Source organism: Esox lucius, chromosome 9, assembly GCF_011004845.1.
Source record: "Esox lucius isolate fEsoLuc1 chromosome 9, fEsoLuc1.pri, whole genome shotgun sequence".
In the NCBI taxonomy this organism is placed as follows: Eukaryota; Metazoa; Chordata; class Actinopteri; order Esociformes; family Esocidae; genus Esox; species Esox lucius.
Genome location: NC_047577.1, coordinates 14,344,677 through 14,371,634, shown reverse-complemented (window position 1 = coordinate 14,371,634; position 26,958 = coordinate 14,344,677). Strand labels below are relative to the sequence as shown.

General features: G+C 41.9%; 1 protein-coding gene across 3 annotated transcripts in view; it reads right to left on the bottom strand.

Annotated features, from left to right (window-relative positions):
• The window catches only part of sorcs3 (sortilin related VPS10 domain containing receptor 3), a 212,391-nt gene that overhangs the window by 10,722 nt on the left and 174,711 nt on the right, over positions 1-26,958 (bottom strand). For all 3 annotated transcript variants that reach the window (XM_020049430.3, XM_010873025.4, XM_020049431.3), the window contains exons 10-20: positions 25,072-25,218; positions 18,272-18,374; positions 17,137-17,213; positions 16,868-16,959; positions 14,289-14,396; positions 13,717-13,834; positions 13,079-13,212; positions 11,283-11,396; positions 10,515-10,686; positions 7,634-7,820; positions 2,613-2,746 (exon numbers count right to left, since the gene is read on the bottom strand). In XM_020049430.3, coding sequence (XP_019904989.2) covers positions 2,613-2,746; positions 7,634-7,820; positions 10,515-10,686; positions 11,283-11,396; positions 13,079-13,212; positions 13,717-13,834; positions 14,289-14,396; positions 16,868-16,959; positions 17,137-17,213; positions 18,272-18,374; positions 25,072-25,218 — 1,386 coding nt within the window. The remainder of the gene's footprint in view (positions 1-2,612; positions 2,747-7,633; positions 7,821-10,514; positions 10,687-11,282; positions 11,397-13,078; positions 13,213-13,716; positions 13,835-14,288; positions 14,397-16,867; positions 16,960-17,136; positions 17,214-18,271; positions 18,375-25,071; positions 25,219-26,958) is intronic.

Sequence of the window (26,958 nt, the reverse complement as noted above, 5' to 3'; positions counted from 1 at the left end):
TTGCTACCTCTCACGTGGATGCACTGAGTAGTGTCATGGTGCGGTGAGCAGCAGCGCCACCGTGCCATATTTTCACAAGTTCCCATATCTCACGAACACATCCCGGACTGTCACATGTTTCCAATCTTCCACACCAGGTCCCAATCTAGCTCGTTTGTATGTGTATATATGTTTCCCCTCTGCTCCCCACATTGTGGATCATTGTTGCTGTCTGTATGCTGGTGAGTGTTGTTTGTGCTACTGTTTGTATGTTAGTTGTTAAGTCGCATTGTGCCGCACTTTATTTTCATTCAGTAGAGTAGTTATTGTTTTCCGTTCGTGTTCGGTTTGTTGTTTGTTGTTTTAATAAACCAACGAACGTGATCTCTGCCTGCGCCTGGTTCCTCCAACGCTACACCATGACAAGTGTTACAAGTAGGCTAGATACTGAGCCATGGGGAGCAGAAAATAACTGTCAAAAGACCTGCATAACAAGGTTATGGAACTTTATAAAGATGGAAAATTATATAAAAAGATATCCAAAGCCTTGTAAATGCCAGTCAGTACTATTCAATCACTTATTAAGAAGTGGAACATTTGGGGATCTCTTGATACCAAGCCAAGGTCAGGTACACCAAAAAAGATTTCAGCCGAAACTGACAGAAGAATTGTTCGGGTTCCAAAGAAAAAGACTGGAAAAAGACAGTGTGGTTGTTTCAAGGAGCACAATACAACGATACTTAAACAAACATTTGCTGTATGGTCGAACTGCCAGAAAGAAACCTTTACTACACCAATGCCACAAAAAAGCCTGGTTACAATATGCCCAACAACTTGACACGCCTCACAGCCTCTGGCACACTATAATTTGGAGTGACGAGACCAAAATAGAGCATTATGGTCACAGCCATAATCCCTATGTTTGGAGAGGGGTCAAAAAAGAGGGGTCAAACACTTTGCATGACCTGGAGGCATTTTGCCAAGATGAATGGGCTGCTATGCCACCTGCAAGAATTCGGGGCCTCAGACAACTATTACAAAAGACTGCACGCTGTCATTGATGCTAAAGGGGGCAATACACAGTATTAATAACTAAAGGTATGCAGACTTCTGAACAGGGGTCAGTTCATTTTTTCTTTGTTGACATGATTTGTTTTATGATTGTGCCATTCTGTTATGACTTACAGTTGAATGTGAATCCCATAAGAAATAAAAGACACGTGTTTTGCCTGCTCCTTCATGTTTTCTTTTCAAATGGTACATATATTACCAATTATTCAAGGGTATGCAAACCTTTGAGCATAACTATACTGTACAATGTGTGGAATTATAGGATCAAACCAATTTTCAGTATTGTCAGTTTAATGTTGTGTGTTATACTGCCGGTACCCCATTCATGGATTGCATGTCTGTAACCCAATCTCAACGTTGCTATTGTTAAAGACATTCTACAGATGCTGCTTAAGTTGAAAATGAAAAAAGATTGCAACACCTTTAGCTTAATGAGCTAATCACTGTAACTTGATTTAGGAGTAACTTCAAAAAATTGGCGTGTCAATCCTAACTTTAGGACTCCTAGGTTTGGCCTTAGAGTATTTCACAAAGTGTTTTAGTGCTAAAACCAGCTCCTAAATCTGTGAAAAGTAAGAAGTAGTCAAGAGGACTATGTCACTAAGACCAAGTCACAAACAATCCTAAAAGGGCTGCGGCCAGCAATCCGCCTCGCAATCAGGTAGAAGTTTTTGAAATATTTAATGATACTGAGCTTTAAAAATGATATTGGCTTAATCGCGAGGCTATTATGATCATAGTAGAGCTAGTCATTGATGCAGTCAGTTCACCAACAAACAGAAACAACCCAATAACATCGGAGATCAAGGTTGTGACAACTCTACGCTACTTGGCCACAAGGAAAATGCAGCGATGCAGCAAAGACAAACTGTATATCTCCGTCATCTGTCAGTAGAATTTTGCATCAAACAATAAATCCTCTCTTGAGACCCCATATCATCTGACAAATCATTTGGTTTCCTCATTCGCCAATTACAAAGAAACAAAGTTCACGGCCATAGTTGGACCACCAGGTGTAGTTGGTGCTATAGATGGGACACAAATTGTTACATCATAAAAAGATGGTCATTTCTTTCCAAGCTGCCAGACATGTAAGATGCTGACAATTAGCTGAACATATCTTGACTAGTCCGTATGTCATTGTTGGTTTCATGTTTAATCAGTAAAATGTTTAATATTTTTATTTGAATACCTTTATTTCAACATGGCAAAATGACACATCGTTCTACAGTATTGCTATGATGAATTCACTGACAGAGACCCCTCCCCTATCAGCCAATCACTGTGGGCATAGTAAGTAGCTTGTTCATGGAACAAACAATCATCCATAGCAACAGGGTCAACCCCGCCCTTTTGCCTAGCTTAAGACTTCTCCCCATTCTTTAGTAAAAGTTGGTCTTAGCAGCTTTGTGAATAGGTTTTAAGAGTTAGATAGGAAAATGTATTGCTGTTTAGGAGTCCTCCTAGTGGTAAGATCAAATGTTTGGTGAATACGGTCCCAGGTGTTGTATTGGGCTCAGTTCTAAGCCCTCTCCTCTTGGGTCACACAACAAATCCAATACCTCAGTGCTGTTTCCCAGCCACCAGAAGTAGGTCAGGGTCCTGGAGTGGTTGGGCCAGACCACTGCCGTCAGGTTAACTTCCTTGTTCTTGATGGCCACAAAGGGAGCCAGAAGCTGGACATGTTCCACAGGACCTAATGAAAATACAATCATTTTCAGTCAGAAATGGGTGACAAAGAGTGATACTTGCACTGTTATGACATGTACACTGTTTCACACCACCTGCTTTAGCTCAAATTATGGAAATCATTGTTTTCAGTTGACATGTGAAAAGCACTGGTGCCTTTAAACTTTTAATGTGACCTATAACATGAACAATTCAATTGAAAAACAAACCGACATCTTTGAGAAGAGAAAAAAAAAATCTCACAATAACCTGGTTGCATAAGTGTGCACACCCTTAAACTAATACTTTGTTGAAGTACCTTTTTATTTTATTACACCACTCAGTCTTTTTGGGTAGGAGTCTATATGGCACATCTTGACAAATACCAGGCAATTGCCTGGTATTTGGAACTGTTCATAATTCCCTCCACCCTGACTAAGGCCCTGGTTCCCGCTGAAGAAAAACAGCCCCAAAGCATGATGCTACCACCACCAGGCTTCATTGTGGATATGCTATTCTTTGGGTGATGTGCAGTGTTGTTTTTGCGCCAAACATACCTTTTGGAATTATGCCCAAAAAGTTCAACCTTGGTTTCATCAGACCATAACACATTGGATGTTTTTCTTTGTACGTTTTTGCAAACATCATGCCACCCTACCCAATAGCCCATTAATATGAAGAATACAGGAGATTTTTGTTACATGTAGCACACAGCCAGTACTTGCCAGAGATGCTGTAGGTCTCTTTTAAGCCTCCCTGACCAGTTTTCTCTGCATCATTTCATCAATTTTGGAGGGACATCCAGTTCTTGGTAATTTCTCTGTTGTGCCATATTTTCTCCACCTGATGATGACTGTCTTCACTGTATTCCATGGTACAGTGGGGAGAACAAGTATTTGATACACTGCCGATTTAGCAGGTTTTCCTATTTACAAAGCATGTAATTTTTATCATAGGTACACTTCAATTGTGAGAGATGGAATCTAAAACAAAAACAAAAATCATGAAGATCACATTGTATAATTTTTATATAATGAATTTGCATTTTATTGCATGACATAAGTATTTGATCACCTACCAACCAGTAAGAATTCCGGCTCTCACAGACCTGTTAGTTTTTCTTTAAGAAGCCCTCCTGTTCTCCACTCATTACCTGTATTAACTGCACCTGTTTGTTTAAAAGACTCCTGTCCACACACTCAATCAAACAGACTCCAACCTCTCCAAAATGGCCAAGACCAGAGAGCTGTGTAAGGACATCAGGGATAAAATTGACCTGTACAAGGCTGGGATGGGCTACAGGACAATAGGCAAGCAGCTTGGTGAGAAGGCAACAACTGTTGGCGCAATTATTAGAAAATGGAAGAAGTTCAAGATGATGGTCAATCTGCCTCGGTCTGGGGCTCCATGCAAGATCTCGCCTCGTGGGGCATCAATGATAAAGAGGAAGGTGAGGGATCAGCCCATAACTACACGGCAGGACCTGATCAATGACCTGAAGAGAGCTGCGACCACAGTCTCAAAGAAAACCATTAGTAACACACCACGCTGTTATGGATACAAATCCTGCATGGCACGCAAGGTCCCCCTGCTCAAGCCAGCGCATGTCCAGGCCCGTCTGAAGCTTGCCAATGTCCATCTGGATGATCCAGAGGAGGAATGGGAGAAGGTCATGTGGTCTGTGGGGGAGAAAAATAGAGCTTTTTGGTCTAAACTCCACTCGCTGTGTTTGGAGGAAGAAGAAGGATGAGTACAACCCCAAGAACACCATCCCAACCGTGAAGCATGGAGTTGGAAACAGCCTTCTTTGGGGATGCTTTTCTGCAAAGGGGACAGGACGACTGCAACGTATTGAGGGAAGGATGGATGGGGCCATGTATCGCGTGATCTTGGCCAACAACCTCCTTCCCTCAGTAAGAGCATTGAAGATGGATCGTGGCTGGGTCTTCCAGCATGACAACGACCCGAAACACACAGCCAGGGCAACTAAGGAGTGGCTCCGTAAGAAGCATCTCAAGGTCCTGGAGTGGCCTAGCCAGTCTCCAGACCTGAACCCAATAGAAAATCTTTGGAGGGAGCTGAAAATCTGTATTGCCCAGCGACAGCCCCGAAACCTGAAGGATCTGGAGAAGGTCTGTATGGAGGAGTGGGCCAAAATCCCTGCTGCAGTGTGTGCAAACGTGGTCAAGAACTACAGGAAACGTATGATCTCTGTAATTGCAAACAAAGGTTTCTGTAGCAAATATTAAGTTCTGCTTTTCTGATGTATCAAATACTGATGTCATGCAATAAAATGCAAATTATTTACTTAAAAATCATACAATGTGAATTGTTTTAGATTCCGTCACTCACAGTTGAAGAGTACCTATGATAAAATTACAGACTTCTACATGCTTTGTAAGTGGGAAAATCTGCAAAATCGGCAGTTTATGAAATACTTGTTCTTCCCACTGTATATCTAATGCTTTGGAAATGATTTTGTACCCTTCTCCTGACTGATATCTTTCAACAATGAGATTCCTCTGATTCTTTGGAAGCTCTCTGCGGACCATGGCTTTTTTTTTTGCTCTGAGATGCAACTAAGAAAATGTCAGGAAAATGTTTAGAAAATATTCAAATCCCCAAGGAAACCACGCCCACTGCAGTGGCTTCAAATCGCACTGCACCGCCCCCACCCCTTCCCCCACTCCAGTATGCATAAAGAACTAAAATTAAAACAACTTAACTTACCGTTGATGTTGTGGACTGGACTGGGGGAGGTACAGCATGGAGTGCAGCCCGCACACCTGCAATGACCGCCCGTTCAATGTCTCCTAGACCTAGAGAACCGGCCATGCACACCTAAGTCCTTTGCTTTCACCACAGTGTCTTAGTGTGGGGTGGGAGCGGGGGAGGGGGTGGGGGCGGGGGCGGTGCAGCGCGATTTGAAGCCACTGCAGTGGGCGTGGTTTCCTTGGGGATTTGAATATTTTCTAAATATTTAGCTTTACACTTGGCGACACATTTAGTTATAACATTTAACATTTAGATATATATTTAAGATTTAGATATAACATTTGGATTTAACACATACATACACACACACACACACACACACACACATATACATATACATATACATATACATATTATATATATATATATATATATATATATATAATTTCTGTCTCAAATGTGAGGAAAATGCGCTAAATGTGAGGAAAGTGAGCTAAATGTTGAAAATGTATCAGCTAAAAAATTGTAACCGAACTTTTACATTCGGCACCCCATACCCCAGTTATAAGAGAGTGTGCACACTTACGCAACCAGGTTATTGTAAGGTTTTTATTTAAAAAATGTCCCCCTGAAAGATTTCAGTTTGTTTTTCAATTCAATTGTACACATTATAGGTCACATTAAAAGTTGAAAAAGTTCTGACTTTGTCTCATACTTTTACATCACAAAAACCTGGCATTTTCACAGGGGTGTGTAGATATTTTATATCCACTCTAGGTCTTCAACCCTCTCCTGGGGACCCCCCAGCCATTCCATCTATTAGATGTATCCCAGAGCTAGCACACCTGAATCAACTTTTTAACTAATTAACAAGCCTTTACTTGTTGAATCAGGTGAACTAGTTCAGGGCAAAAACTAAACTGTGAGATGGCTGGGGGTGAGGGTGAGGGTTGAAGACCTATGGACTAGCAGAAAGGGGAAGGTACATGCTACGCAGGGAGAGTCATGTGTTACAATGTATGGTCGTTTTATTGGAATTGACTTAAGAAACTAGATTTGCTGTCTTAAGCCAGAAATAGATTTGCTGTATTAAGCCAGGTTTCATCATTGACAAGATCATCTAGACTGAAAACACCTGGCGTAATTCTGTGCCCTGCTACGCTAAAGCTGTAATGGGAGTTAAGTATATGAGGTATTACCTTCATCTAAGCAGTAAAGTTTCCTGTAGCGGACAGATGTGTGTTTTCATGGTGAAACTCCAGCAAAGGGTGACACCAGGTTCTGGCGTGTATGTCTCCGTCTGGGGCTTCTGTTAACTCTCATCCTATTTGACTGAAACTAATCTTTATCCCAGCTTTAAAATGCAAGCAGAGTCCTTGTATGTGTGTAACAGAGACAGAGAAAGTGCATGTGTCTGTGTGAGTGTGTGTGTGCGTGCGCCTTTAAGTGTGTCAATGTGTGCTCTCGCACGTGTTTGCTTGTGTGCGTCTGTGACGTGAGTCATTAGGGCAGGCTCTCGAAATTGTGTTTGGTGTGAAAAAAAACCCAGTAAAAGCAACACCTTGCACTCTCCCCCGTAATTTCCTCAAAAAGTAACGAACCATGGCAAAAGAAAAAAAAAAACTTTGGAATCGCTGACGTCAAAAACATCAAGGTACACTGATTGAAAGCGTTGTGGCAACAAGAGATTCTACTGAAATGGCACCTTCACAAATTGACAAAAGCCTCCCTGTTCAAATCAAGAGATGGAGGGGCAAATAAACCACGGCGCGGCAAAGAGCTGGATATTTCGCAACGCCTTTTTCAATATAAGTAGTCTTATATTTGTCCCTATTACTTGACATTTGTCTGGCTTGTTCATTACAAGATGAAGAGGGAACCAATGTACTGTTATGTGGAAAGAAGCCTGGCACTTTGCCTTTAACTGGCTCCGGTGTACACCGCTGTCTACTTAGCCGATTATTTAGGGAGAAATATGAGGCAGAGATATTTAATCATGATACTATGCAGCGCATCGCTTGTTGTTCCCCATCCATTCCTTCCAATCGGAGTCTCGTATTCAGACCCGGGTCTGCTGCGGAGTGACCAGTCTGGCTGACATCGTAGCGCCTGCCCAGTTATCTACTGGAAAACTGGCGGGACCATAGTCCTCAATGGCGGGAGTTGAATAGCAATAGCTGACAGTACGGAGAAGACCTACACGTAACGTGGAGATATAAGGCGGCGCTGTCCGATCCCAGCGTGTTCTCTGCCAAGGCGGACACGCGGAATATCCCGGCCGTCCTGTACATGTGTCTTATGCCTTCCTCGATCCAGCTGAGGTTGGAGTAGGAGACCGCTGTGCCGTCACCGAAATCCAGCTGGATGTTGGTTCTCATTGAGTCTCCCTGGAAAGTAGAAAGTACAGTTCTCAAGTGTGGAATATGGATGGAGAGATGGAGAGATGGAAAAGAAAACGAGAGAAAGAAAGTCGCCGGCATTACAGAAAAACAAAATCACAAATACCCATTCAATGTGTGAAAGCCCGGTGAGGCTTTTATGCACATTCATTCTAGACTGAAATATTGATAATTGTCGGTATGGGACTCGGTACAATGCCACAAACCACGTTGCCACTCAGCGGTTAGCACTCAGCATGAGCAGACAGAGTAGCATTATTTGCTTTTGTCAAAAGTCCAACAGCTGCTGTTGTGACACCTCGGCATTAGTGTGCATCCCGGGCTTGACATGTTACATAACACCACTGGGATCGTGAGGTTCCTGTGGGGTCGGCGTGTGTGTGTGTGTGTGAGCAAGAGAGAGCGAGAACTAATGTTAATGTGCGTGCGAGGCGCTTCCCTGCTCTGTTGCTACAGTATCTGCAGCAGGTCCACTCAAAGGGAAACACAAACACACACGACATGAACACACACACACACACACACGACACAAACACACAATTATACCACGAGTACTGTTGGTGGCTCCAGCTGCCGCGGCGACCAAATCCTAATGCTTATCCCGGCCGTACCCGGCCAGAGAACACAGCCATCTCCCGGGCTCCCCGCTGCACATTGTAATGCAATGCTACTGGGATCTTCATTTGTACCAGTGCATTAACACAAGGGGGGGGGCGGCGCGGCGACAAACACAACAATAACAAAACGTGAAACCCATTATTTGTCCTCCCTTTCTCCCCCCTCCTTGTTCCGCTTCCTTTCAAGCACAGCGGAGTGTGAAACCCTAGGAGGTTTGGCCGCGTGTGGCGGGCGGCTTATGGGGGTATATTTCATTCATTATACCCAGAAAATTAGAAACTATGAATAAGTAGAATAAAGAGAAGGCAGAATGGAGTGGGAGAAAGAGGCTAACAGTGGTGGCTATTGTGCGGAACTGTAATGGCCCACAATCCTCTGCCAGATTGGCACTCGGAATGGGAATGTTTGGCTTTCGCTGGCGTCGATGTCACTCAGGCTTTTGTCTGTGTCCGTTGTTTACACTCTCTGTACGCTTCTGGTTTTCTGTCGAGGCATCCTGGGATTGCTAGCTAATCTGCATGAGACCGACGCCTACCAGCTAAATGTCACGCTTTGTGTCCATCGCTTTGCGAGCTACTCCCATGGACACCAAATCCCCAAAAATGCATAATAGGGTAAACGTCATGGACTGGACCGAGGCGCTGAACGACAATACAGGGCACGGTTGGGGCAGATTCAGACACAGTCGGTCTGTGTACTGTAGTCTCGTACGGGTGAATGTCAACACGAAAATGCATGGTGTAATCAGTGGGAGGCTGTTGTGGTAACAGTGAGAACCACTACTGGGATCATGTTTGGTTTCTATCAGAGGTTTTAAGGGTGCAATCAAGCCAGTCTGGAGTTGGGACTATTTGTTTTGTTTTGGTGGGTATGAGCATGCCATGAGGTACTTTTAATTTGAATAATAATATGTATTTCAGTGCTATTATGTAGTTCTCAGTCAAGATGAATGCGAGCATTTTGCATGGCACCTGTGGTCTATAGCAAGCCTGGAGATAGTCTAGCCATAGCACAAACAGGCAGAACATCTAAGATCGCCAATCCATGATAATTAATCCAAGCCAATGTCATTATCCAAGGATTATTCAAGGTTACTTTGTGATAATGAAAATGTGGCATATGACAGTTCAGATCCTATCGCTTTCTCTAAACATCAAACTTTCCCTCCCTCCCTCCCTTTCTTTTTTCTGAACCACTGTGCGCACTACCTAGCAGTATCACACATTAAATATTTAGGCCCATTTGCTCTCCCCCAGAAATACTGCCATCTCGGGCTTCATGAATATAAATTAAAGTCTGAATTCAATGGGAGCGAGGATTTTCTGAATGCCTGAGACTCAACACCATGAGGAATCCTCAGCAGCCCCTCTTTCTGATCGTTCTTTTTTTCCTCAGCAGCCCCCCCCCCCCTCCCCAACTTTCCGCTATCAGAGGATTCCTCTCTTAATGAAAGAAATAGGCCCTCGTTTCCTTAACTCATCACCCTGTAATATGACAACTGGGCCCGGGTGAGACCTCATGGGAAAGACACTTAGTTACAGTGCAGGGGGAGAGCACAGCCATACTGCCACAGTACAATATCAGTGGAATTTATTCCCCTTGAATTTAATGTGAGGTGGAAGAATAAACTCAATAAAAGGGTCTCCCGAGGGACAGCGACTCAGTGAGGTCATTAGCTACCTGTCTCTCGGTCCAGGGCTTCTGGGTCAGTGTCCTTGTTTGGAGGAAGGTGCGTTGTGAGTTGACACTGCGGCGATGTCAGCCGCTGGTGTTCACGATGGGCTGTCTTGACAGCGCGTCGCACTTTGCCGGGAGACGTATTGTTTCAGTCGCTCCGTCGCACGCCCTTATGCCTACCAGTAAACGAGTACAGCACCGCGTGTGCCGTGCCATTAACAGCCACGCATAACAATACGAAGCGCATTGATTTCTCAATCCACGCCTTTAGGTGAAAATCAATGCAACTCATAACGGTGATGTGTAGAACGGGCTTCCGTTCGGGATGCCCGGGCCCACGGGTGCGTGAATCAAAAGGAGGTTCCGTTGGCTCCTCGCCGGCCCTACCTCGTCCAGATGAATGAGGAAGGTGACGTTCGTGGCCAGGTTGGTGGTGAGCTTGCCCTCTCGGGTGGCCAGAGACAGGCCTCTCGGAGCCCTGTTGGGACACAGCTGCTTCCTGGGTGTGTACATCTCCTTGACCCCATTGGTGCAGTTGTTGGACACCACTTTACGGTACCTTGGGAAGAAAACGATACAGACGAGGTGGAACATCGGCGCCGTGGTTCACTGGGATTCTTTTTGACCAGGCTAATCAGCGGTCGCGTTTAGACCGAAGCTTGACGAGTGATCGAGCAAATGTGATGTTGAATGTCAAAGCGTCTGCATGGTGACGAAGCAAATGACTGATACACGAGAACCTGCTAGTTACAGTTTACTAATAGCCTTGAGAAGTGAGTGCACAAATAAAGGACGTGCTCTGCCCTCCCCTCAAATTTCTGGCTTAAATTAATCAGTGTGGCTAACACACCTGACCCTGACGGTGGTTTCTAGCTCTCAGCCCGTATATTACATCACTCAGTATAGATCTACTATCTGCGGAGTCACTGAGGTCAAAAGAGCCTATATCATTATTGACGTCAGGCAGATGAGACACCCTAGAATGGTCCCACTAGGACCACGGCATGATGACGAAGCACTCTGGCCAACCTCAGAGGGAGTTCCCTAGCCAGGATGCACTATGCTTCGACACGCCTTATTATTTCTCTTGTAGAACCGTTGCCTTGACAGAGAAAAAGCTAAACGCTAACGGAATCGTGCCCCCGTGTCACTCACCCTGTACTGTTGAGGTAGTCCTGTCCTTGGCTGCAGTTTCGCGACATGGCGGATGGGTTGTACCAGAAAGCTGGTAGACAGTTTCCGTCTGCGCGACGCTCATAGCCGTAATCGCTATCACAAATCACAGAAAGAACCTGATCAATATAAACATCAAAAGGACACATTGTTTTACTGTATGTTGAATGTTACGTGTTTCCTGTCCCTTAAGGTTGTTTCCGGCATTGCGACACATCATTATTCTATATTGATTGGGCTGCGGTTGAATAATGCGCTACTGTAGATCAGCCGAGGTAGGAACACTGATCCCTGAGGAACTCCACGTCCAGACATGCAGCGAGGTCAGGGCTGGCTGACTCTAAACATCTGATGCTAGCTACCTCCTGATCACAAAGTGATTTATATCAGGCAAAGTGGGTTTGGTGCCTGTTCTAATAAAGACACTGACATTGATTTATCAATTAATTACCTGGGCAGAACTAACAGTAAGCAACTTCGCCTGAGGTCTTTAAGACTCGTCCGACTTAGTGTTGCTCTGGTGTGATTAGAAACCAACCCCGATTTATTGACTTGGCATCAAGTGAAGTTATGGTGTTCTGGTTGGTAGGGATAACAGTTATGAGAGATCAAGTGAGTCCAATTAGTGTGCCCAATTAAGGACATCAGAGCACAACAGAACGGTAGCTTTGGCAATGCACTGATCCTTTCCAGTAAGTCAAAAAGCATTGTGTCCAACTGAATAGCTGTGCAGAGACACCAAAAATGTAGCATAACGCATTACTATACTAATTTCTCCTCACTTACGGTGTTATTAATAGATTGTATGAAGTGTTATATCTACAGTATATAACCTCTAACTACAGACGGTCACTGTCCTTCTGAATCAACCCCTGGGCTATTTTGTACACAGCATAACAACATCCGCTCTGAGCACTGCAGATCTTACGCAATCCACAGTCATTAAACATTTTAGTCCTTTTCTGTACACTTCAGAGTCAATTAAAAGTTATGTTATTTGGTCTGTCTGTTGTGTTTTTTTCAAAGACCCTGTTTTCATCATGTTTCTGTGTTTCACTGTCTCCAGCAACGGTTACAGAGCTAGGGAGAGAAAACATTTATACTCTTTTCTATATACATGCATACACACATACGGAAAGAGAGAGAGAGAGAGAGCAGAGGGGGAGATGTTTTGGTCAGGAAGTTTGTGAAATGAATCTAATATAATAATTTCAGTCTAAAAATAATTAAAACAAACTATCACAGGAGACTAATGGATTCTAATTAAAACTCATGCAGTCTGACCTGCTACTGCTGGCACTGTCAGAATCATTTCCCAATGCTTTTCTCTTCTCTGCTTTTACAAGATAAAAACACAACAAGCAGCTAGCTGCCCTACGATTTGCATACAAATTGAAACTATTTGCACCTCTCGTCTTCTCAATGTCATTATAATATAAACATAGTGAAGCGAGCTAAGCAGAGACAGGCGTGAGGAGAACATTGCGTAAAATGATACCCAAAAATATCTGATTATTGGAGAACTGAGACAGAAAATCTATCAAATTAATGGGACACTGAAACAGTGTATTAAAGCCCAAATTGTATTAAATGGGACAATATTCACAACACACAATAGGAAAAGTCTCCATTGTAGATCTATTCATGTTCAATGTCAATACACTGAAAAGACATAAAATATGTACTAGAACAGGTATTCATACTTTCTTTCATATTATAATTGTGAGTTATCATACTTTAATGCCATAGCTGAGTGTGTGTACAAAGAGTCTACTTACCATTCAAAGTCATGGGCCCGACAGATACATGACTCAGCAGAGAGGACTTTGGCGTAGTCTTTTCCCAGCATGCAATAGTTGCCAGGTCGACGCTTCATATAGATCTGCTTCTGGCCCATTACACATGGTTCGCCCTGTGAAGATTAATCCATAAGAGTTGGGATTACAGTATGTCAAGTTAATAAAACAGCAATGCAAGAAAGGTACTGAGTACTACTATGTACAGTAGCAATATATTTTTATAAATGCAGGTAGGAACACCATGTCGTAACACACTGTAATTACTGTAGGTAATACTACCATGTACAGTAGCGACATACTACCATGTATTAACAGACAGTTATTACACAATAGGAAGTAAATTACATGTCGTAAATAACATGCCGTAAATAACATCTCCTTTCTGACTAATATATTAATCTTTTCAGATTTTTCACGACAGAATTATATTAAATAATAATATTAAATAATAGTTAGCAAATAACACATCTATTAATTAGTTTCAGGTCTGATTACCAAGATGCATTTCAGAATCTGCGATAGTGTGATATACTCATCTCTGAATTAATTGGAATTTGCTTAGGCATTAGGGACACACATGGGTAGGTCTGGCTGACTTTCCTTTGAATAAGTCTTACCTTGTTGTGAAGGTGCCAGGTTTGATAGTCTCCTTCTGTACATTTTCTGTTGAAGATGGACTTGTAGTCTATCTTGATAAGCTGCCACTCGGACCGATGACTAAAGTGCCCGAAAAACCTTGAGAAACCAAAGTAAGATGAACTCATTTTGTTCTTGTTTATGAGTCTCTGTGACAACTGGACGAATACTGAAGTTAATATAACTCGGCATGGGGTTGTCATCGCTACACATCTCCGCCAATGACCTTAATTCTATGAGTAATTGAACGCTCTATGTTGAACGTGTATTTTAAATAGGCCTGTCAGTCCAAAGCCATTGCAGACTGACATCCCCTATGAAAGGAACCTCATATCCTTGTATTGTTGCATTTAAATTCCCTCTCCCGCCCCAAACCTCCCCCATTGTCTTTCAAAAGAACACGCTTCCCAAAAGAACACCATGGAAAGATTAATTATGTCGTTTCTTTCATCCCTTAACCCTTCCTTTCATCCCGGAAAACGTCATCCCCCCCATCTCTAGAGCATTCATCATGCTCATGTCCTCCAACCATTTCTCCTCTGTCACTGCTCACGTCATGATCTGGTTTTCCGTCCCGGCTTCCACCAGCATCCCATCTACGAACAGAGGCACCAGGGAGAAGCTGTGTCTGGTCCACTGCCGCCCCTCATCGAAACTGATCCTGAAACAAAGTCAGGACACAACAATACATTGAATGCTTCTCAAATGACCCTTAGGGCCATTTAAGAGGCAACCATTCTTGCCCCAGGTCTGCTGGTTACTGTTGCCCCAACAATAACCAGCAGAGGTGAGGTAGTCACTTGGAATAACCTAAAACACACTTCCAGGACGTGTAAGAGCTTTTTGTCCAAGAAAGAGAGTGATAGTGCTGCCTCGAACAACCTGGCACAATCCCCCAACCTCAACCCAGTTGAGATGTTTGGGATGAGTTGACCGCAGAGTGAAGAAAAAGCAGCCATCATGTGCTCATCACGTGGGAACTCCTTCAAGAATGTTGGAAAAGCATTCCCGGTGACTACCTCATGAAGCTGGTTGAGAGAACACACAGTTTGCAAAGCTGTCAACCTAGTAAAGGGTGGCTAAATATGAATGTATTTTAATTAGTTTAACACTTCTTCGGGTTACGACATGACTCCATGTGTGTTATTTCACAGTTTTAAAGTCTTCACTATTACTCCATGTTGTGGAAAATAGAATAAAGAAAGAAATATCCTTGAATGAGTAGTTGTGTCCACGTTTTTGACTGGCACTGTCTATATACATGCATATATATTGCTGTAATACAGGGCTCAACTGTAAAACAATACATAGGCCTCAACTTGATTTCCCTGTACAAATAAATCTTACATTTAAGACCGGGAATGACAAGAACAGTAGTCAAAACTCTGAGTAGGAGTGCTGTTTGTGCATCAGCTTTGGCTCTGAGATCCTAAATAATTAGATTAGATGGACCGGGTGGAACTGATTCTAGATTAGCTCTGCCACTCCGAATGTGAGTCCACATGGGAGATCAACTCAAGGTGTCAGAACAGAATTCAAAAAATGTGACTTTCTAGAAATAAATCTGTCAAGAGAATATCCACAACTGATCCAAATTGAATGCATAGAATGAAACATTCAAAAAACACAACATATTGCGCCATTATGCAAATGATATTCCCACTGCAGTTTTGACACACACTGCACAGAATGGCACTCAGTTCTAAATAACATAATTTAATGCTGTGGGCCGGCCTTGGTTTGTATAATGGTATAGTCCCTAAAAAAACAATAGTGTCCATGCTGGTCTTAATGTGCAATGATGCAGCACTTCTATCTTCCAATTATTTTATGTGTAGTACTTAATCGGTAGATAGTTAACCTATTGCAGACCTTGCAAATGATCCACTGTGTCTGCGGATAGGGCGAGGACAGGGTAGAAATTTGGTGTAAGAAGCGTGGAACAGCATTGTGCATGAGGGAAGTGTACCAAAACAACTTGATAGGGAATAACATGGAAGTAGACAAAAATGTGTCTGGGACAGAAAAAAACAATACAGTAAAAACCTGCAAAACTGAGAAAGTACAGAATGGAAACAACACCATATCCTCCCCTGTGCCCAATAAAAAAGACACACATCCCTTTTCAAAGCAAAAAAAAAATACATGTAAGTCCCTAACAACTACAAAACAAAGTCTGAGAGGCTGAAAAAAAAAAGAAAAATAGATGGGGAGAATGCTATCCTCTGGGCCTGTTCTTTATTGATTCAGACAGCTCATCAACATTAGTTCAGAACACTAGAGTGGTAGTGTGTGTGTGTGTGTGTGTGTGTGTGACATCGTTGGGAACAACCCTCAGCAACGCAGATCCCTGCGCTACGATATGAGGAGCCACAGCACTCGTGTCACTGCTTCGATTCAAACCTCCGTCAATTGGCTTGCCTTCATCTGACTGAAAGCTAAGCCCGCGGACTAAGTGTTGACACACATCTATTAGTGGGACACAGAGCCAGGGAAATGTTTAATGTCACACTAGATGAAAAGAGAGAAACAGAAAGAGAGAGAGAGAATATTGGGGACCTTCTGGGTTCAAATAATGTTTGGTCTATTTCAACTACAGTTGTTGCCCATTGGTGTGCTTGCCTGGGCTAATGAAGCCAATGGAATTATCCCAAAAGTGAAGACTAATTTAAAAGCTCAACGTGTTCTATAAAAATGTGTTTGAATCCTGGCCTGCAAAGAATGCCTTCCCTGTGCTCCTTCCCTCGACAACTGCACTTACATTTTCTAGAAGACAAAACCAGGAAGGAAGGGTGTCCTCCACACTTGACCAGTCGTAAAAGTAATTTCATTTTATATGTGTGTATATATATATATATATGTGTGTGTGTGTGTGTGTGTGTATATATACACACATATATATGACAAAGAGAGATGTGGTTTCAGTTGAGCTGGTTTTCACTGAGGAGAAATACGGGCACTCCAATTTGGAAAAGGATGGGCAATGTGCTAATGGAAGTACTTAAACGAAAAAAAAATATTATTCCATGATTTGATTCCATTCTGTGTACTTGTTCAGAATGTTATATGTGTATTTCATGTCAGCATACCCTGTACAGGGTACAGGAACTAGTTTTGAGGTTTTTAACCTACTGTAAATGTCGGGTAGGAATTGTTGGTTGTTTCACAGCGACTAGGGCCCCTCCTTTATCCAGAAACCAGATGTTGTGCTCCTCCTCGAATATCTAATAGGAAGCAAAGGCATTTTCATATAACACAATAATCTACAGCAGTTAACAGCTGAATTCTGAGAGGTTTAGGAAATCTCATATTTAAATGATCAAACAACAGAAGCAGTGATACATATCCACAATATTTTGTTTTCAGTTAGATTTCCCCCTCAGATTGAACCTTGAACGTACCTGTCTCCAGTTGTTACCAGCGTCAGATGAGATGAACATTCCAACATTATTGTATGAGAGCTCAGATCCAATATTCCCTGTGGTGGAAATTCAAACACTTTGGCTAAATATTCAAATAATGCTGGAATAAAAAAGATGCAGTGAATATCGTGAGAAAACTGAGAAGAATCACAAACGCTTAACGTGGACGGATGTCGCTCGGCTTATCATAAGCAGTTATCCAACACGCCCCCGCCACTTTTACGTGTCAGGCATACATTCTCTACTCTGTCCTGTTTGTCGGGTTTACAAACTGACCTCTGCACCAGCCGACATGCACACCCGAGTGCCCATGGTATGTCTGTGTGTGGGTCTGTGTCTTTATGGTTCCGTGTCTTTATGGTTCCGTGTCTTTGTGGGTCCGTGTCTCTGCGGTCCTTGTCTTTATGCGTCTCTCGCCTTCTTTGTGTGTGTAAGTGTGTTTTCGAGCACAGGTGGGCGCCGGGGCAAGTAGGGGGATGTGTTGGCACACACGCTCAGACACGTTTGTATTATCGGGCTCCGTTATACGTCATTCCGCAGTGGCCCACTAAAACCAGTATGGATTATAAAGGGCACGTCTGTGTAAGAGTCATACCAGAAGCGCGACGCCCCTTCTCCCCCCAGATGCGGGACAGTGGTGGGGTCAAAGGGCTTTAAGATAGTTCCAAAAAAGCGAAAGGGGGAGGAGAGGAGGAGGAGGGGACCAACTGTTGTTGGACAGAAGTGTGGATATTGTTTGAGGACAGAGATCAACGGAGAAGATTCATGGATGCAGGCAATTTATTTGGCTAAAATACAATCTTTCCCACGCAGTCAATTATGGGGTGTTTAAAGCAAGACTTGTGGATCCTTATCAGTAATGTAACGGATTGCATAATCATCATCGCCATCACAGTTTCAGCACTGTAAGGAAATGATAGACAGCTATTCCCTATTTTATGTTCCATTGGGTACATCGAATATGTCTTTCTATTCAGTAGAATGCTAAATGAATTTGCACATGAGTGAACAATAAAGGTGATCTAATATCATTTAACCTAATCTTTCAAATGATCAGGCCATAGAAATAGGGTAATTATATTGTAATGCTATGAGTCATACTGTATTTTCTCACCTGTGGCCACTATAATTCCGGGTGCTGAAGCCTTGGTTGATATGCTGCCTGACAGATACGGGTTTTCTGATGTCTGCAGCTGGAGATGGAGCGAACAGAAGGGCTGAGGGGGGAGAAATGACAGGGTCTGTTATATCTGACGAAAGCCATTATGCACAAATCATATGCTTTTTATTTCAAGAGCTGAGCCTTTAGAAAAGAAAGGATGCAGCGCTGTTTATATCGAGGGTTTTTTTATAGCTCAGATGCTGCCCAGTAAAATCCTTTTAATTATTCTTGTGACTTTAATAAGACGACAAATGATAACAACCATCCGAGTGTTGGACTCAGTGACCCATCGGTTGATGCCTTAGCTGACATTGTGTCAAACCCAAAACTGGTGCTGAAACCTTGCTCATTGCCTTGGAAACATTCTCCATTTGATCCATGCTTTGACGATGAGCTAGCCCGAAGTAGCAGAGCCTAACCAACTCTGTGGTCAGCCAACAGTATTGAATGCTGTACTGTCAAGCGGTACTATCGTAATCTTTCCAAATGAATGGTCAAGGTACACGCCGACAATATGTTGTGTGAATACTACTGCAGTTTCTCCAGGTCTAAGGGTAGACATTTCTGCATCTTTAATTACACCCTACCTCCTTGCCTACATTACTTTAGACCTTAACCCTTATAATACGACGAAACCGTATGCTGCCAATTCCAGCAGAAGACTCTGCAGTAGCCTTCCAGCCCTCCCCGCCCGATCAGTTCTATATATGGAATGTTGGTTTTTGCATCAGGAATCTTTGCTGTTTTTGGAAGAAAAAATATCAAACTCCTTTTCTCACCCCTCTGCAGGCAGAGGAGCTGTTGTCCTCCAATTTTGTGTAGGCCTGATACTGTGTCGACCGGAAGCTAAACGTACGGTGATGCCAAGAAACTCGACCGGAAGCTAAACGTACGGTGATGCCAAAATACAAACAAGTCAGAGATAATAACAGGACTGAAAACAAAATGTCTGACATCCTTTTGTTCCAGCACTGCTTTGCTGAAGGATCCCTGCTGGACTTCAAGCCAGAGAATCTCTCACTCTTTCCTTCTCTGTTAATGCCTAGAGTAATGGTCTTTTAATGTTACTGCCATCTTGTCATTTAAGCCTATGCCTTGTTTAATGCAATCCTCCATTTTACAAATTAATTAAATATGTGCCTTTGATCGACGACTCTTCCAGGCAGTCAGTTCGTTGATTCATATTGTTTACTAGCACGTCTCACATTCCTTTGTCTACCTAAGGAGTCTGATTAGACTTGAATGGGCTTTGTTTGTTAATATATTTATTTACATGGATCTGGCTCTCGTGTACAGTATACGGTATACATTTAAGGATATGGAGTATAACATCACTACAACGCCACCACAGTCTGTCCTCATTTCCATTATCAGTCATTAATTCTGACAAAGGGGGAGGATTCTTTACATAAAAGCATCAGGACTATTCTCGAGGGCGAACCAAAATAACAAAAGACAATTATATCTGTTCACAGAGGCAGAGAAAAAAAAAGTCAGCTTTCATCTCGGCCAATATTGATAGCATGACATTGCTGTAAGGACACCAGGGGGAACCAGATAATCAAAAGGAAATCCGTGACAGTAATTAGAATGTCACATGGATGTACAATCGTATTCCACCTGTTGGCCGAGCCACGCAAGACGCACCAAAGCGTCCATGTCCTTTCAATGAGAGTCCCAAGGACAAGCTGGCACTTCCCGGACTTCAGAACTTCTTAATAAACATTATGCATTTATGCTACAGACTTTTAGTGTTAGATGTGGGTGCGATTAACTGGTTCTTAACACTAAAAGATTTGATATTTAAATATAGCAGGAACTGTTTTAGTTATATTGCCTTTTGTCTTTGACTTGTCCTGAATACAGTAGGTTAATTGAACATCTGAATTGTGTGATGTTTCCAATGTAAAAGACAAAATCTCTGTTACAGACAGGTTTGGATTTTTATCCAAAAGAACAGATTCTGTGGTTCGCAAAACACTTAGCATAGCCACTTAACTCACAAAATTGAAGATATCAGCATTATTTAAAAATATTCACGTCCTCCAATAAAATCCACTGTTTCACACAAGCAAACGGGAACGGGTAGCCTGCGGTAATATAGAGTAATGAAAATGCTATTGTGTCATTTTAAATCATACCTTTTTAGTATTCTAATGATACCCAAGGCCTTCATAAACTCAACCAAATGAGATTTATTTCAATAAAGAAAATGATTCCTGTTTGGCAGAAAGGAGGTATTTTCTAGTGTGTTTTGTTTTCTCTACAAACTCATTGGAAGGTTTGGACCAAAACACTATTAAAAGTTAAACAGTCTCACAAACACGCACAGGTACTCAGTTTTTCTCCATGGCACTTACCAGTGCTTAGAAGTTAGAGTTATCCTATAATGGAAGATAATAGGAAGTACCAGGACATTGTGTCTATAAAATCATTTTCAACTTCCAAGAGATACAGACTGTTATACTGTGTCTAGCTCATATACTTTAGTTGCTGTGACACAGTCCACAAAGTTGGCACTTTCTTCAACCCTGTTTCCTAAAAAGGTGGGACGCTGTGTAAAATGTAAAGAAAAACAAAATGCAATGATATGCAAATCATTGAAACCCTATATTCAATAGAAAATAGTACAAAGACAACATATCAAATGTAGAAACTGAGATGCCAGCAACACGTTTAAAAATGAACTGGAACAAGGCAAGAAAAGACTGGAAAAGTTGTGTAATGCCAAGAAGAAATCTTGTGGAACATCTCACAACTAATTAGGTTAATTTGCAACAAGTAACATGATTGTGTGTAAAAAGAGCTTCCCAGGGAGTCTTTCAGAAGCAAATATGGGGAGGGGTTCACCACTCTGTGAAAGACTGCATGAGCAAATATTGCAACAATTTAAGAATATTGTTTCTCAATTTAAAATTACAAAGAGATTGGGGATCTCCTCATCTACTGTGCATGATATCATTAAAAGATTCACAGAATCCAGAGAAATCTCTGTACGCATGGCCCAAAGCCGAGTGGACATCACTGCATGGGCTCAGGAACCCTTCTGAAAACCACTGTCTGTGAACACAGTATGTTCCACAAATGCAAGTTAAAACGCTCCCATGCAAAGAAACCATATATAAACAAGATTCAAAAACGCTGTCACCTTCTCTCATTTTAGATGGACTGAGTTGAACTGCCCCATGACAGATGTTTAAAATTAATGAACACTGAGTCATAATTGACCTTTCGCAAAAGCCCAGAGGGATTGCAATATGCAGTGGAAGGATATGTTCACAACATTTGGATAAACAAGAGGACACGATAATTGAAACAAGCATACAGAATGAGAAACCCCATGAACTCAAATGCGATCAGCACAGCCTTGTGGACCAGTCATGCTCTTGCACTGCTGGGTAAGTTCTGTTTATATAGCAATTATTGAACTTTTTTATCATCCTATCAACTTCAGCAGAAAGTTACCTATTCAAGTTAAGCCTACGAGTGCCCCGATGTAACAAGCTAATATTAGAGGTAGCTAGCTATCTAGCTAATCTTGTAGTAGCGAGTTAGTCGTATTGGTGGTCACATTAGCACAAAAACTTTAACGTCGGCGTTAGACAACATTGTTGTCTAATGAATAATTATATATAAATGCTGATTAAAGAATTTCACAACCTAAGAGAAGTCACTGTAAATGACCCACACCAAAACCTTTTGGTTACCTGCTGTTGGATTTGCAGCAGGTGCCGTAGCGAAGGCACATGGTTTCACCATTCTGGCCCTTAACGATGAAGGCTTGACAGACCTTCTTCAATTAGTGACCGGTTGCTAAGGCAGGATTTGACGAGGACCGTTTGGTGAAGGGGTTTGGCGGAATTTCGGAAATGCGGTTTATATATGGGTGCGGTTAATACTCTGGTTTGTATAGACACAGAGCTATTAAAGTAATGGTGCGGTTTAATACAAGGTGCAAGTGATAAACAGGAAATCACAGTAAAGCTAAACAATATACGGGTCTTGGAGCAACATTTGCTGCCATCCAGACAAGGCCTTGCTTATTTCAGTATGACAATGACAGACCACATTCTGCACGTATTACAACAGCATGTCTCCATAGAAAAAGAGTCCGGCTGCTATGCTGGCCTGCCTGCAGTCCAGACCTATCACCCATTGAAAAAATTTGGCGCATCATGAAACAAAAGATATGACAAAAAAGTAGACCCCAAAATCCTATACCAAGCAGGAACGGGAAAACATTTCACTTTCAAAACTACAGCAATTGGTCTCCTCAGTTCCCAGATGCTTACACAGTATTGTTAAAAGAAAAGGTGATGCAACACAGTGGCAAACATGCAGCTGTCCCAACTTGTTGCTGGCATCAAATTCAATTTCCAATTAAATATAGGGATAAATTATTTGCACATCATTGCAACGTTTTTGGAAATGGGGTTGTAGTTAGATATACGTTTCAAAGAAAATTGAACATACATGATTAATTTAAGAAATTATTGTAATTGCATTATTGTTTGCTGGACATTTGTCATTAATCCACCTGTTCATGTCAAATTGTTTTGGGATCCACTTGTAGCCAAACAAAGTTGCCAAACATGTCAATATGAGGATAAATAAGAGGGCAGAGCAAGCAGATTAAATGTATACTTTTTTCCACATCAACCAGTACTGCACATTATTTCTCAAAATAATGTCAAATGTGTGAAGGCTAAATGAGACTGTGATTTAAAGAAATTGCATTTTGGGGATTTAATTGTCGAGTTTTGAGTTTCTCGATTTACCAAATACAGATGAGTCCTATAACATGATTTATTGAACTGTACCGGTTATAGTTTAAAAGTCACAGGTATAGTTTAGAATTGTGTCCCCAGAGACCACAGTTGTGGTTTGTATTGATCACTACATAGCATGTCAAACTGTGTGATGAACTTAACTTTAAATATAGAAAAAAACACATTCACAATATCTTTTCAATTTGTCTACTTGTATATTTATTTGTGTCTTAATTTTTTAACTACTCGTGACACATACACATTAAAATGCAATGCTGGTGATTTGAAAAGTGTCTATTTTCACTAGACCTAGCCTGACATAGTACTTATAACATATTTTGGTGGATTAATAGTCAATGCTAATTCTATCCAATTGGTGTTTTGTCACAAAGATGGAACAATTGTAGACACATTCTACACATGTATTTTGAATGATGGCAAGTATTAAACCAAGTGTGATGTTCAAATTAGCTAGGTCCCCCTTGGAAAAGTGGCAAACCAGGTTAAATAAATGTTAAAAAGAAATTGCCATTTCGCATGCACAGTTCAGTTTAGAAATGCATTTTAGCCTGCTAGCAACTTAGCAAATATTAGCTGCCAACACGACTGTGTTCAATGTTTAAGCTAACTAATGTGTCTGCATAGCTAACATCTGCTGTATTCGTATATTTTTGTAGCATCTTTATTTTCTGAAACTGAATTATGGAATAAAGACAAATTGCCGATTAATAACTTTTACAATACTTGTGATATGTTGGCATGCATTTTACGGAGCAAGTCGGACTGAGTACTTATTTTCAGCAGTGACCTGGGAGCAATTAGTGTTAACTAAACTTCACTCAGGAACAAGATGACAGATTTCCTCAATGCTGGCTCAGGGATTCAGTCTAGCAACTGTTCTGTTACAGGTCAGATGCTCTAGTTGCTTCTGAACTGATCTGATATTCTGATATCATTGCAAGCACTACATCCTTTTGAACCATATGAGAGAAAATATTTTCAGTAAATAGTATAATTATGTGGTCTAAAGATTCCAGAAAAGCTACCCAAGTAGCCCCAGTTCAAAATAATGTAAACATTCTATAGCCACTGTAGGTGCTCAGTAGAAACCTTGTCCAGTGTGGACTGTGTCTAACTCTTTGCAACTAATTAATCATTGTACAAAATAGCCTGGGATAATATGATGCCTTTTCACTTGTCCCAACACTCAGCAGTTTACCAAAACAATGGTATAGTGTTTGCTACTATAAACTATTTGATAATACATTTATTTAGATTATTTACTTTATTTTCGGGCATTTTAAATATTTACTACTATTCATATAATTATGTTGATGTGTTTCAGGGTATTTCAAATGTTTGGTTATTATAATACATATATTTCAAAGTTTCAGTGTTCTAAGAAATACATTACTATTAACATATATGCAAATAATTTATTACAAGGTGTCAAGTTTTGTATTTTCAAAACAGTGTATTGGAACCCAGACTTGAGGTGTTGCCTTGCAAGTGCCATAGTCCTACCCAGTGTTCAACCCAGCTTTCAATGTGATTACGTAAAGTAATTCCCTTTCCATTAAGATGATTAAACAAATTCCCCTGAGTGTCTGATGTAACCTATTGTAAATGTTATCATTGGTGAACACTGTAGATGCACTCCAATACTTTCAGCCAGGGGTTTTGAAAGTGGTAATCACAGGTCAAAATGTTTTTTTTATATAACTACGTCATCCAATTGTGTACCATGTTATGACCTTCAAAAAACAGATTGTATTCTGAAAATATCATCCCAATTTCATTTGGTGAAGTTTGAGGAGCGCATATTCCTTGACAAAGTTAGTGATTATTGGAGATTCTCCTTTGGGTATGCTTTTGCAGTCCTTGAATGGGCTTAGTCTGGATTCAGTTAATCACCAATAGAGGTTCAGAAAGTTCTTGATTACGTACAGCAACAATGAACTTGTTAGATCCACTAAAGCTCACCAGTATACAGTGAATATCATTTCCAGCCAGGTCCGACCCCGGTGCCTGCAGTAGCCTCCAATCACGGCCCTTGTTGTAGGTGATGTAAGTCTTGACCTGGTTATCCAGCCTTTTGTTAGCAATCAACATGCCTTTGATACCTGCTACCTAGGGAGAAACAAAGAACAAGGCTGAAACAGACACAAAACAAGACTATTTAACCACAGAAAAAGATGACATGGCTTTCTTTGGAAATTCACTTCTTCAAACGCTAAGTAAATGTATACCCTTGAGGGAGTCCGACTGTAACCCCGCCAGTCTTATTTTTTTAACTGTTTCCTTTTAATTGCATCACTGTCAACCGCCCTTCACTGTTGCGACCACTGTACAACACCGCCCGTTTGAATCGTTAAACTGACACCTCGACATGACACAAATTGCCAGACATGGAGAAAGAGAAAAAAAAGAGATAGAAAAGTCACAGCTCCTTGCCTCTCTTGTCAGCTTCCTGCATGCCCGGCTAGGATTAAAGTATGATTGGGGAAACCCAACGACCACACTTTAAAGGGATACTTGGGGATTTTGGCAACGAGGCACTTTTACTCAGATGAACTGGACATCATATTTATGTCTCTGAATTCACTGTGACGGGACAGTGCATGGGGACTTCTAACACAATCTGTGACCTTCTAGTCATCGCGCTAGTGCTAGGTAGCAGCGTCCTAAAACCCTTTCAGAGACATGCATGTTATATCCACAAGTTATAATCTGGGTCTGGGAAAGTAGCTAAAGGGCCTGATTATAGAAAATCTCAAAGCATGCCTTTAAATATAATCCATACTGCAGCAGACACTGAGGGCCTCCAGAAGTATCCCACTTCCTGAGGGGCCTCATGGGCCCTTCCAGTATAAGTGGCACTAATGGGCACCGCGTTTGACATCGTCATAGAAACGTGGAGGGCCGTGGTGGACGAGACTAATGAGCGTCGGGGGCCCCTCCCTGCCGTGACCAGGCGTGTCAATCATGGCAGTAATTATTTATTGTCCTTTCACAATCATACCTCCCCCTGGTACCCACCAGCACTCCACCTCTGCTGACGGGAATGAGACTGAGGTCTCCATTCCAGGATAGCCTTTTGTATTAGCTGGAGGTTTGTGATGGCAGAGATTGTGGGTGGTACCGTACTGTTGATGGAGATGCTACCTTGGATGGTAGCAGGTAGCCAAGTAAGCACTGGGCCAGTAACTGAGAAGTTGTCCTATGCCGTCAATGTAAAACATCTGCCGTGTTCTTGAGCAAGACATTTCAGAGTTTTTGGCTGTATGTGGCTCAGGATGAGAGAGTAAAATGACAGGAATGTTAAAAATTCAGAGTGAACACATGGCCCTTGGCACATCTGGATCCCAGCAAGAGCCACAGTGTATAACCTGCAAGCTATCTGACTATATTAAAACTGAAGCCGTACTTAAACAGAATGATGATTGCTGACCTCAACTAAATAACAACGCGAGTTACCCCGTTGTATATGCAGATACATGTGCAACTGTCATCTAGTATTATTACACATGGACCTACATTATGCGGAAACATCTACGCCAACGAAAAACAATACATCCACCGTTCCATTTGTCATTAACAGTTACGGACTGACAGTTCACGTTGATCACTCGGCATAGGTGAGACGAACAACACAACAGCTTTCAGCGCAGTAACACCACCCGTAGTAATGATAAATGAGCCCTGAGAAACCAGACTTCCCTCAGTCCACACGGCCTGCTTTTTCAATATGCAATAATGAAGTTTTCCTCAATCTATCACAGATATGGATCCACCACTGAATCACAGTTGGAGGCTCGGGGGGGGCATGGCTCCTTCCGAACGCTCACTCATTCACCTTCCAACCGCTCA